The sequence below is a fragment of the Vicugna pacos genome, chromosome 18 (genome assembly GCF_048564905.1).
Source record: "Vicugna pacos chromosome 18, VicPac4, whole genome shotgun sequence".
Lineage (NCBI taxonomy): Eukaryota > Metazoa > Chordata > Mammalia > Artiodactyla > Camelidae > Vicugna > Vicugna pacos.
Genome location: NC_133004.1, coordinates 27,651,446 through 27,663,400, shown reverse-complemented (window position 1 = coordinate 27,663,400; position 11,955 = coordinate 27,651,446). Strand labels below are relative to the sequence as shown.

At 41.7% G+C, this 11,955-nt stretch overlaps 1 protein-coding gene across 2 annotated transcripts in view; it reads left to right on the top strand.

The window, feature by feature from the left end:
• The first annotated feature begins 903 nt into the window (after positions 1 to 903).
• Positions 904 to 11,955, top strand: part of ZP2 (zona pellucida glycoprotein 2) — a 12,751-nt gene continuing 1,699 nt past the window's right edge. Inside the window, exons 1-15 of one of the 2 annotated variants that reach the window (XM_006212121.3) lie at positions 904 to 988; positions 1,088 to 1,167; positions 2,019 to 2,102; positions 2,522 to 2,616; positions 4,076 to 4,228; positions 5,554 to 5,595; positions 5,759 to 5,923; positions 6,698 to 6,794; positions 6,883 to 7,064; positions 7,830 to 7,956; positions 8,846 to 9,033; positions 9,125 to 9,216; positions 9,314 to 9,438; positions 10,345 to 10,534; positions 11,791 to 11,926. In XM_006212121.3, the coding sequence (XP_006212183.2) occupies positions 927 to 988; positions 1,088 to 1,167; positions 2,019 to 2,102; positions 2,522 to 2,616; positions 4,076 to 4,228; positions 5,554 to 5,595; positions 5,759 to 5,923; positions 6,698 to 6,794; positions 6,883 to 7,064; positions 7,830 to 7,956; positions 8,846 to 9,033; positions 9,125 to 9,216; positions 9,314 to 9,438; positions 10,345 to 10,534; positions 11,791 to 11,926 (1,818 nt within the window). In that variant the 5' untranslated portion in view covers positions 904 to 926. Of the gene's footprint in view, positions 989 to 1,078; positions 1,168 to 2,018; positions 2,103 to 2,521; positions 2,617 to 4,075; positions 4,229 to 5,553; positions 5,596 to 5,758; positions 5,924 to 6,697; positions 6,795 to 6,882; positions 7,065 to 7,829; positions 7,957 to 8,845; positions 9,034 to 9,124; positions 9,217 to 9,313; positions 9,439 to 10,344; positions 10,535 to 11,790; positions 11,927 to 11,955 lie in introns of both variants that reach the window. The other variant, XM_072942731.1, reaches the window with a different exon arrangement.

The following is an 11,955-nucleotide window of genomic DNA, read 5'->3' as shown; positions in this document are numbered from 1 at the left end:
CATTAGGGAACAGTTAAACACCAATTTATCTAGACATTGAGTATTATGAAATCTTTAAAATGGTCATAGAGACCTTTTGTTTGATATGGAAAATGTCCATGACATATGAAGCAGACAAACATAATTTATACTTTGATCCCAGGTGGTGGTGGTTGTTTTTAAGCGTGTGTGGTGTTTGTAAAAAAAGACCATAAAGTTACATTCTATTAGTTACGTATTATTAGTATGAGCAGTGATAAAATTTAGATGACTTTTTCTTTTTCTCTATATCCTTCTGTAATTCTCTGCATTTTTTTTAAAAAAAAAAAGTAAGCTTAAAATCTATCCTTGAGGGAAAATAATGCTTTGTCCATTTTTTTAAAGTACTTCTTCATGCCCTTTGCCAAGGTGATGTTCACAATAGCCAGAAGACCAGCAGTAACTTGAAAGGGTTGTTACTTAAAGATAGTGGGAACAAGGGCTGTTCTTTCCTAAAAAATAAATAAATAGAATAAATAAATTAATTAAGCAAGAAATCAAAATATATTTTAAAAAAATAAAAATTAAATTAAAAAAATAACCCCACCACACTCCTTCACTCTACGTATGAGTTGTAAAGATTTAGAGATCTTAATTTTTCCCAGTGTTTTGGAGAAAAACACCAATTTATTCAGCAGGAGCCAATTTCAAGGAACTCAGTTTTCACGGCTGACCCGCAGAGCAGCTGGTGGAGCACCCACTGCAAACGTCAGGAGGGGCAGAGCTCTACTTTTCACAGGCCTTCCAGAAAGCCTCTTCCTTCCCAAACCCCTTCCTCTCAGCTGAGAAGGCTGGAGAAGATTCAGGTGTCTCCAATGGGGAGAGGGCGGGGACATGTCCTGCTTCCTGCTGTAAAAGCGCAGAGCAGCCAAGCCCTCTGCCTGGTTGACTGGGTGGTGCTTTTGGTCATGGCATCCAGGCAGAGAGCAGACAGTAGGAGACTCTCAAGCCGATTCAGAGCAGACTGGAGGTGAGTCATTCTGGGGGCAGAAGGGAGGGGTTGTAAAGTCATGTCTGCTGAAGTTTATTCCTCCTTAACGCTCTCCCCCATGCCCTCCATCACCTACAGGTCCCTTTCTCTACTCTTCGCCCTTCTGACTTCGGTGAACTCAGTAGATGTTAATCAGCTGGTGAATCAAGACTTCCCAGGTAGGCCTCTTGGGTAAGGGAACAGATTGCAGCTAGGATGACTAAATGGCCAAGAAACACAAACATGGGTTAGACAATCTTCACTCATTCCCCCTCTTACCTTGATCAAATCCCTAGGTTTTTTTTCCATTGCTTGCCTATCACTTGCTCTACCAAGTAAATGAAATAGCTTGCAAAAGCATCTGCATTACTTTCTACTCCCTCCCTGCCTCAAGCTTTATGGCATCTACAGAACAGCAAACCACAACACTAAGCCCCCATCTCCAGTAGCATTCCTCTTCAAACACATACTCATGCTTCAGGAAAGCGTCAGTGGAACAGACAAAATCAGAGCTGTTCCACTTGCAACGAGTTTTTTGATCCTTTCACCTGAACCAAAGGATGCACAGCGACAGGTTATAAACAGATTGTTTAGTCTTTAAAAAAGAGTGTCCTTAGGCTTACCTGGGGACACTTTTTAAACTTCAAATTGAAAAAAATCTTTAGCCAAAACTTTTCTCCATTTCTTCACAGACCTACCATCCCCATCTCCATCAGCCTTCCCTGACAAGGTTCCAGCCTGGTTCCTGCATGCGCGCTTGTTAACCCCAATCCAGGCTTATCCCTGGAGTATTTTAGAAAGCCCTAGGCACTTAATTGATAACTTCCTTGCAGTTCTTGGTATCTTGCATTGTAGTTTTGTCTTTTCTACCAATTTTGAAGCTCCCCAGGAGTGGGGGACAAGTTTTGCCTCTCCCAACTGGCATCTTCCCTGATGCCTGTTGGAGAGGCGAGGTCCCTTGTTATACTTCCATGGGAGTCATGCCTCCTGTTGTTCAAAGATGCCCCATGTGCTTCTTTTGCTCTTTCAGGCACTGTCATTTGCCATGAAAATAGAATGACAGTGGAGTTTCCAAGCATTCTTGCCAACAAGACATGGCACACATCTGTCGTGGGTGAGTAACGTCTAATATTTCATCTTGGTCTTACTTAGTAGAAAGCCTTGGCTCAAGCCTGGCTCCACTTTTCTGGGGAGCAGAGCACACAAACTCTGGAGCCGTTGGTATCCAAATCCCATGATACACAGGCTCACTGAATTCCGTGATGCTTCCAAGAGTGGAAGACCTTCTCTTTCCTTGGAAATCTTTCCTTGGAAATCTGTCTTATCTCAGAATCCCCTAGGAAACTTCTATCTTCAAATCACAGCATCTGTCAGAGCTGGGGTTATATCACCCAGCTGGGAAAATAAAAAGTGAAGTGACTGACAGACCTTAGAAATGGATTGGCAGTCTTGGCTATGTAGCTTTGGTTGACTCAGTGTCACTGGAATGTACTTACTGGCCATCTCCTGTCTAAACTGCTCTCACTTCTGTAGATCCCCTTGGTCTTGAAATGCTGAACTGTACTTATGTTCTGGACCCAGAAAAGCTTACCCTGGAGGCCCCATATGAAACGTGTACCAAAAGAGTGGTAAGTGACTGTTTGAGGAGTGACGTGGGAAGTAGTAATCTAGGAGTTAAGGCTTTGGGATAGAGCAGAGGCTCTCAATCAGGGAGGTTTTGTTTGTTTGTTTATCATCCCAGAGAACATCTCGCAATAATTGGAGACAGTCTTGGTTTTCACAGCTGGGGGGGAGAAGAGGGGAAGGGCAGCTACTGGCATCTCGTGGGTACAAGCCAAGCATCTTGCTAAGTAGCCTCCTTGGCACACAGCAGCCTCCCATAAAAGACATTTTAGACCTAACGTGCCAGTGCTGAGGCTGAGAAACCCTGGAGTGGAGGCCTCGGTCTTGCTCTCTGACTCTGACACTATCTAGGTGTGATCTTGGGCAAGTTAGCTTCTCCTTGGCCAATGGAAAATGGATTTTGATAGCCTCTCCGTAAGGTATTTAATGATTAATGACACAACACAGATGAAGGTCTTGGCATAGCACCTGGGCACAATAAGTAATCAAACGTGATTTATCCTGATCTGTGACCCGCATGGGAAAGAGGAAGCTCTTTTGGTGCCGGCAGATAGAATGCTGGTAACTCTCTGCTGTAAAAATGTGTGTTGGAAGGCACGCAGCAGCTGAACAGGAGGATTTCCTCTTGTCAAGCAACAGTACTGCCCAATAAAAGCAATCTAAGTAGTTCTCAAACTTGTGTGTGCAAACAATCACTTAGGGAACTTAAAGCACTGAATTAGTTCATTGAGTTGATGACTTAATAGGTCTGGGATGTGTCCTAGAAGTCTGTCTGCCTTAATAGGCTACTTCATCTTATTCTATAGTGAAGATCTCCAGCAATTAAAACGTTCCCCTCTAAAACAGCCCTTCCCAACTTCAGGGAAGCTTAAAGATGCATTCCTTTAGATAAGAGGTCAGTAAACTACAATCTGTGAATGGCCATATCCAGCCCATGGTCTGTGTGATGGTCCTCCAGCTAAGAATGGTTTTTGTTAGCGTTTTTAAAACGTGTGAGAAATAGTATGTGGCTTACAAAGTCTAAATATTAGCATTTAACAACAACAAAAAGGTTGGCTAACCCCTACTTTAGGCTGGTGAGTTTCCTGAGCCAGGAGAAATAGCAAAATGGCTCTGTCCAGACCCAGCACAATGGTTGCTACATAGGTGCTCAATAAGTGTATTTGAATCTTTTGGTAGAGGCCCCAAATCAACCAGTAACTTGCTACTCAGACATCAACGTAAGAAGAAAATAAAAACTGGACCCTGAGCTCTAACACTCAAGAACTGTTCTTTGCCAATGCATGCGTCTTTCCTGGATATCTAAAGAGGCTAGCTAGAGAGTCTCCTGGTAAAGAAATGAGGTATATTCTAGAACCTGGGGTACTGATAAACTTTAAGGGTTTTGTCAGTCGGATGGTATTCTGGAATTCCCTTTCTCACTTAAGCACTAGCATTCTGTTCTTACCATACCATTTTCTACAGCTTGGCCAGCACCAGATGACCATCAAACTCACGGACAACACTGCTGTTTTAAGACAAGATGGTCTCACGTATCAGGTCAGCTGTCCAGTGATGCAAGCAAACAGCCATGAGCAGCATTCAGGATCCACTGTCTGCACGAAGGATTTCATGTCTGTGAGTGAAGCAGGCTGACTGCCTTCTCATCTGGCTACTGCAGGGGAAATGTGGTCTAGACAGAGCTGGGCTTCAGAACAGGATCAGGATTGCAATCCTGTATTCACCACTGACTTGCTGTGTGGCTTTGGATTGATTGATTTCCGAACAATATTGAGAATTTGTTTCCAAATCTGAAGTGGGGGACAATTCACACTTCATAGAATGGCTTTAAGAATTGACTGAGAAAGTAGATAACAGTGCTCAGCACATCATGTCTAGCAATAAAAAGGATTCAACTGGTGTCTGCAATCAGTCGCTTGACCAGTTGGATACCTGTCATGCGCCAGGCCCTATGCCAGATGCTAGGATAGAGTAAATGAGCAAAAAAGCCCATGGACTTTATAGTCTAACATGGCTAACATCAACAATGAATAAAAATATTCATACTTTATTATAACAATAACGGAACTGCATGGCTCGACACAGTACTTGATTTCTATGAACATAGTGAAAAGCTGTAAATTAAAGAATCTAGTATCTCAACTTACAACTGGAAGGGAGCTTAGGTCTTCCAACTGTCTTTTGTTTGTTCTTTTTCTAGTTCTTTTAGGTGGTAGGTAAGCTTGTTTATTTGAAATTTTTCTTGTTTTTTGAAGAAGGCCTGTACTGCTGTGAACTTCCCTCCTAGGCTGTTTTTGCTCCATTTCAGATTTTGTGTGGTTGTTTTCATTGTCATTTGTCTCAGGGGGGTTTTTAATTGTCTCTTTTATTTCATCATTGACCCATTGGTTTTTTAGTAGTATGTTGTTTAGTCTCCATGCAATTTTTTGTTTCTTTCTGTGATTGATTTCTAGTTTCACGCTGTTATGACCAGAAAACTTGCTTGAAATAATTTGTATCCTCTTAAATTTGTTGAGGCTTGTTTTGTGTCAGAGTATGTGGCCTATCTTAGGGAATGTTCCATGTACACTTGAAGGATGTGTACTGTTTTTTTGGATATAATGTCCTGAAAATATCAATTTAAGTCTAACTGTTCTATAGTACCATTTAGGATCTCTGTTGCCTTATCAATTTTTTTTCTGTCTGGGAGATCTGTCCATTGATGTTAGTGGTGTATTCCCACCAATTGCCTTTTGGTATCAAAGGCTCAAAGAGGAAATGATGTCTAAGGGCACTGCTAGGATTCATGCCTGATCCCATGCTTCTAAGACATCCAACAGCCAGGCTTTGCAGTGTAACAGAACCATGCAGCAGTTGCTCTGGGTGTTTTCCACATACTGTCAGGTAACATGACTTCAGCAACCTTCTCCAAATCAAAAACCTCACATCTTTTTGTCTTCCAGTTTACCTTTCACTTTTTTCCTGGCATGGCTGATGAAAATGCAGCTGCAAGAACGGTATGGAAGTTATTTTTAAATTACAAGCCTAAGTAAACTTTAGTTCTACATTAAAGGTGACATAACTTCAATCCTCATTAAAATATTAAATAGACAATAGTCCTGGAGTCAAGGGGAACATCATCCCTCTAAATGAAGCTTTTGACTTTAGGAATCCAAACCTCGGATGGGATGGACCATTACAGTTGGTGATGGTGAAAGAGCCCAAACTCTGACCTTTCAAGAGGCCATGATGCAAGGATATAATCTCCTGATTGGTAACCAGAAGATGAACGTCCAAGTGTCATTCCATGCCACTGGAGTGACTCACTACTCGGTGGGTGTGAACCTTTTTTAATACCACCACTCAGGCACAGGTCAAAATTTCTAAATCCAAGCATGATCTCAAACATGTCCTCAAATTAAGAATACAACTCACTCAACAGTTATCTCAGTGCCTACTATGCACCAAGTACTGTCTGAGTACTAAAGACAACAATGAGAACAAAACAGATGTGGTCCTTACTTCAATCTGTTCTCCCTCTTCCCCAGAGATCTAACTTTACTACACACTGTAGAACTAGGGTACTACAAAATTCCTTTATAAATTAAGATTTTCTGTTTTATCATTGTCCTCTGCTGTGTTTACAGTAGGTACTGGTGCTCTTTGGGCCAACAATCAAGGTACTATGTTAAATGAGTTAATGTGCCAAAGTACTCAGAACAGGTCTTGGTACCTACGTGCTCAAATGTCAGCCATTCTAACAGTCCTGCTGTGCACTGAGTATAAACAGACTGCTGAATCTTAAACATTCTCTCTGAATGCTGATACCATAAAGTGAATGCTGATACCATAAAATAGTCATAAAACAAGAGCTCATATCTCCCTAGAAATGATCAGCTACAGTAGGCACTACCTTATCAGATATTATAAAGTACAAAATTTTAAAACTAGAGCACCTGTTGAACAATTATTGGACAAAATGCCTAAATTCTACTTGAGCCAAAACAATGCCCAGTAGTTGAGTATGTTTACCCTGATTATTCTAACATTGGTTACAAATTAAAGTCATTCAGATCAACCAATGTCTTTGAAAATGCCTCTCCTCAGCAAGGTAACAGTCATCTCTACATGGTACCCCTGAAGCTCACGCATGTATCTCCCGGGCAGACGATCATCTTATCATCAAGAATCATTTGTATGTCAGGTAAGAGCCTAGGAAGGGGCAACTCCAGGTATGGGAGACATTTTCCTAGGGGCTTAATCAAAGCTGATCCCTCTCTCATTCCTTCTAGATCCTGTAACCTGTAACGCCACACACATGACTCTCACCATACCAGAGTTTCCTGGGAAGTTAAAATCTGTGAGCTTTGAAAATAGGACTATTGATGTGAGCCAGCTGCACCACAATGGGATTGATGCAGAAACAACAAATGGCTTGCGGTTGCATTTCAGCAAAACTCTTCTCAAAACAAAAGTATGTTCCATTATCATTCACTGAACTTCATGGAAGCATGACTGAAGCATAGCTTTTCAGGCCACCCTGATATAAATGCTGACTTGTCCATAAAGTCTAACTGCTGGTGTAAAATATTCAAGATTAGGAAGGCCTCATTTGAAAACCTTGCGTAAGTGAATTCTCAAGTAACTGAAATTCATTCTCGAACACCAAGCCTGTTTAACTGTAATGGAATTCTTCCTAGTTTTCCTGAGTTTCTCAATTCATTAGACAGTACAAACTTCTACCGAATAATGATGAACGTCTTATGCCCTATTAACACAGGGCAGCTTGATTCAAACAGGTGCCCCCAACTGTCCACATTGAGGCTGGTCTCAACTGGTACAATTGCCAGGGACACCAGAGCATTGTCAGGGATACCAGAGAATAATCTTAAGTTGGTGTGTGCTTTGCAATAACACTTGTAGAGTTCTTTTCACTCCTGGCTTGGCAAGGTATTCGGTCTTTGGAATTTGATCTGTTAATTCAACCTCTAGTGCCTAGTACAAAGAACATACAGTGTTGGGTCCTTGAGGGCATGAGTTTAAAGCAATAAATTTCCTGCCAAGAGAAGAAGGATCCTGGTCTGGAGAAGTGATAGGGTCTCTTGTTCTGACTTAAAGGGAGACCATATTAAGTCTGGAGTGTGCCTTGCAGGTTTCAATGTATTTCCTTCCTGCCTCTCTTGTGAGTGTTCTGGGTCCCAACCGGCTGTGGCTGCTAACTGACATTCTTTCATTTCAGTTCCCTGAAAAGTGCCTACCCTATCAGTTCTACTTACCTTCACTCAAGCTGACCTTTCACATTCAACTGGAGACTGTATCCATGGTGATTTACCCTGAGTGTCCCTGTGAACCAACAGTTTCTATAGGTAAAGACCACTTTTCTTGAACGGTTCCCTACATCCTTCTTCCCTCAGCTCTTGCCTAGGGAAAGTAGGTAGAAGTTCGGACTCTGTACTGCTTATACTTGGAGGAAACGAAAGACTGGTTGGATCAGAAAATATCAGTCTAAGAGATCTAAGGAAGATACTAGTTCTAAAATATACATACAGGTAGGTCTCACAACAGTTTCATGTTTAGTAACCTGGGTCTACTGCGTGTTGGGAGCCCAAGGCCAACATCTAATCAAGATTGCCTTATACCTGAGACTAGAGAGACTACAAGTTTTTCCCCAAACTCCTGAAAATTTTTCAAAGAATATGGAAGTGGGTGTTTCCTCTTGTTCAGTACTGCCTCTGCCCCTGTGCTCTTGGGAGTCGCTGACCTGTATCAAGTCAAGCCAAATAGGACAAATTAGTTGCTGCTTCAGCTTCCCCCTCAAACCACTCAAAATTTGTGAGTCTTGGAGGAAGGGACATAATGGCACAAGGTGCTTAGACTTACAGCCTCATCAGGGTATTATCGTGGGTCTGTTACCCAACCCGGTGCTTCTTCCCACGTTTCCTGCTCCCTCTTCACTTGGATGAAAAATCCTTCTGCTCATACAGAGCCACCTCACTGGTGCCTAGGCACCTTCAAGTGTCTCCCCTTGTAACTCAAGCTGCTTATCAAGGTGTTTTCCCAAACAAAGATTTAAGCTGCTTATCAAAGTGTTTTTCCCAAATGAAGATTTAAGCTGCTTATCAAAGTGTTTTTCCCAAATGAAGACTTATGACACATTCTAGTGTCTCATGGTAAAAATCCAGACTTTCATCACACTTCAAGGTTGGTAGAGGACGTGGCAGACAAATTGTTTTAAAAACTCTCACCCCTATCTAGTTTCAGGTGAGCTGTGTACTCAGGATGGGTTTATGGACGTGGAGGTCTACAGCCACCAGACAAAACCAGCTCTCAACTTGGATACCCTCAGGGTAGGAGACTCCTCCTGCCAGCCAACCTTCAAAGCTCCATCTCAGGGGCTGGTACGCTTTCGCATACCCCTGAATGGATGTGGAACAAGACGTAAGGTTAGTAGCAGCAAGGGGTTAAGCAAGGAGTTAAGACTTACTTTTGAGATAACTGATTAACCACTCTCTCTAACCTTGCTCTAATTTTAAGTTCAAGAATGACAAAGTCGTCTATAAAAATGAGATACATGCTCTCTGGGTGGATCTTCCTCCAAGCACAATTTCCAGAGACAGTGAATTCAGGTGTGACACAATCACTACTTGACTTTTTAAGCTCCCGTTTAAACTCAAGCAGTCTTTTAACCTAAAATTCTTAACACTCACCCACCCATTCTTACAGAATGACAGTGAGATGCCATTACAGCAGCAGTAACGTGCTAATAAGTAGCAGTGTTGAAAGTCTTCCTCCTCCAGTGGCCTCAGTGAAGCCAGGTCCACTTGCCTTGACCCTGCAGACCTACCCAGGTGAGACTTTATAACCTAAAACATCTGCTTAAATACTTTCAGGAAACTCTTCCCTAAAATGAACTTTTTTATTGTTGTAGTCTGTTTACAATGTGTTAATTTCTGGTGTACAGTATAGTGATTCATATATTTATATATCTATATCTGAATGTATCTCTCTCTCTCTATCTGAATGTATCTCTCTATATCTGAATATATATATATATATATTCCTTTTCATATTTTTCATTATAGGGTATTACAAGGTATTGAATATAGTTCCCTGTGCCACACAGTAGGACCTTGTGGTTTATTAATTTTATACATAGTAGTGTCTGCAAATCCCAAACTCCCAATTTATCCCTCTACCCCCCTTTCCCTCCCTGGTAACCATAAGTTTGTTTTCTATGTACGCAAGTCTGTTTCTCTTTTCTAAATAAGTTCATTTGTGTCAGTTTTTTAGATTCCACATATAAGTGATATCATATAGTATTTTTCTTTCTCTTTCTGGCTTACTTCACGTAGTATGACAATCTCCAGGTCCATCCATGCTGCTGCAAATAGTATTTTATGCATTTTTTGGCTGAGTTGTATTCCATTGTGTGTGTGTGTGTGTATACACACACACATATATATACACACACATACACACCACATCTTCTTTATCAAATCATCTGTCAATGGACATTTAGCTTGCTTTCATACCTTGGCTATTGTAAATAATGTTGCTGTGAACATCAGGGTATATGCATCTTTTCGAATTAGACTTTCCTCCAGATCCATGCCCAGGAGTGGGATTGCTGGATCATAGGGTAAGTCTGCAAAATGAACTTTCTGATGCCACCAGATGAGAGCATTAGTAATGCTCAAGCACCTGTCGTGGCCATCAACTACCTGAGAACTGGAGAGGCTTCTACTCCATTTCAGATAACTCCTACCTGCAGCCCTATGGGGACAAGGAGTACCCTCTGGTGAGATACCTCCGCCAACCGATTTACCTAGAAGTGAGAGTCTTAAACAGGACAGACCCCAACATCAAGCTGGTCTTAGATGACTGCTGGGCAACGCCCACCGTGGATCCAGCCTCTCGCCCCCAGTGGAATATTGTAGTGGATGGGTATGTACTCTCGACACAAAGTAGACCAGCTGATCACTCAGACTGCCAGTAAAGAGAATTAAAATGCATTTGGGCTTGAGAGAAGTGCTATATCAAAGGCCCTGATTTTTATCCTTGTTTCTTAGCAAACAGTCTTTGATCTAATAATTTATGCTTTCCTATTATCCTTGAATCTAAAAGAATAGGATCCTTCCCAAGGAAATCTGGCTTTAATCCTCTATTATCTGGAGAGAAAATAAATACCTAGTTCCTATACATTTACTGAATACCTACCCTGTGACAAGCATTGTGCTATGTCCTCCACGTGCATTTGAACCTCACTCCATAAGAGACACAGGTCATTTCACTTCATGAAGAAACCCAAGCTTGCTGCTTAAATAACTAGCCCAAAGTAATATTTAATAAATCGTAGGATTTGAATGCCCATCTGATTCTAGACCCGAACACCATGATGCTCTGAAGTTGTGACAACACCCACTCGTGTGCTGGCAAAGTGGAGAGGACCAGCACCTGCAGGGGTCTGTACCTGGGTAGCACTGTACTTAGTTGTCTTTAAAGCTGTTGTAAAAATGAAGCTGTTGTAACCTGCTAAGCTTGTAATCTCCAGGTACACTCCTGCCAGGTACACAGGACCGTGTGTAGCCAGCACATTCATGCAGCTCATTCCTTCAGTCCATTAAAATTTTACTCAAATATCCCCTTCTCTTTTTTTTAACTTTTTTTTATTGATTTATAATCATTTTACAATGTTGTGTCAAATTCCACTGTAGAGCAAGTGTCCCCTTCTTTTTGAAGCTACCTTGACCCTCCTGCCCCCTTACCTTGGTCTAACTCTTCTTTCCTAAGTGCTTACATACAACCTAACATACTACTTTGCAGCTACCACCCTCTGCTAGCATCTAAGATATAAAAGGGCACATCTCTACCTTTTTTTTGTTACCAACATATACTAACTGCCTGGGATATAATAGACACTCAGATTAATAAGAGTTAAACCAGTGTCATCTGAAGAGCTACACATAAAACTTAATTCTTGATGTTAAATTGTATTAACACATAAAAGAAAGACTAGCATGAACAACATGACTTCGTGGATATGTTGGATAGGCCAGATCAGAGGTATATTCAATAAAATGTACAGGTAGAAGGTACAGCAATATTCCTGAAGGTTTTATGTGTAACTGAACTTGAGCAAACATTGTGTTAGACCGTGGGGTGAATGTAGCTGATGTCCCTCCCTGAAATGTGCCTTTCAGCTGTGAATACAACCTGGACAACCACAGGACCACCTTCCATCCAGTTGGCTCCTCCGTGGCCTATCCTAGTCACTATCAGAGGTTTGACGTGAAGACCTTTGCCTTTGTGTCAGGGGCCCAGGAGTTCCCTCACTTGGTAAGTGATTAACGAGTCGCCTGGGTCAC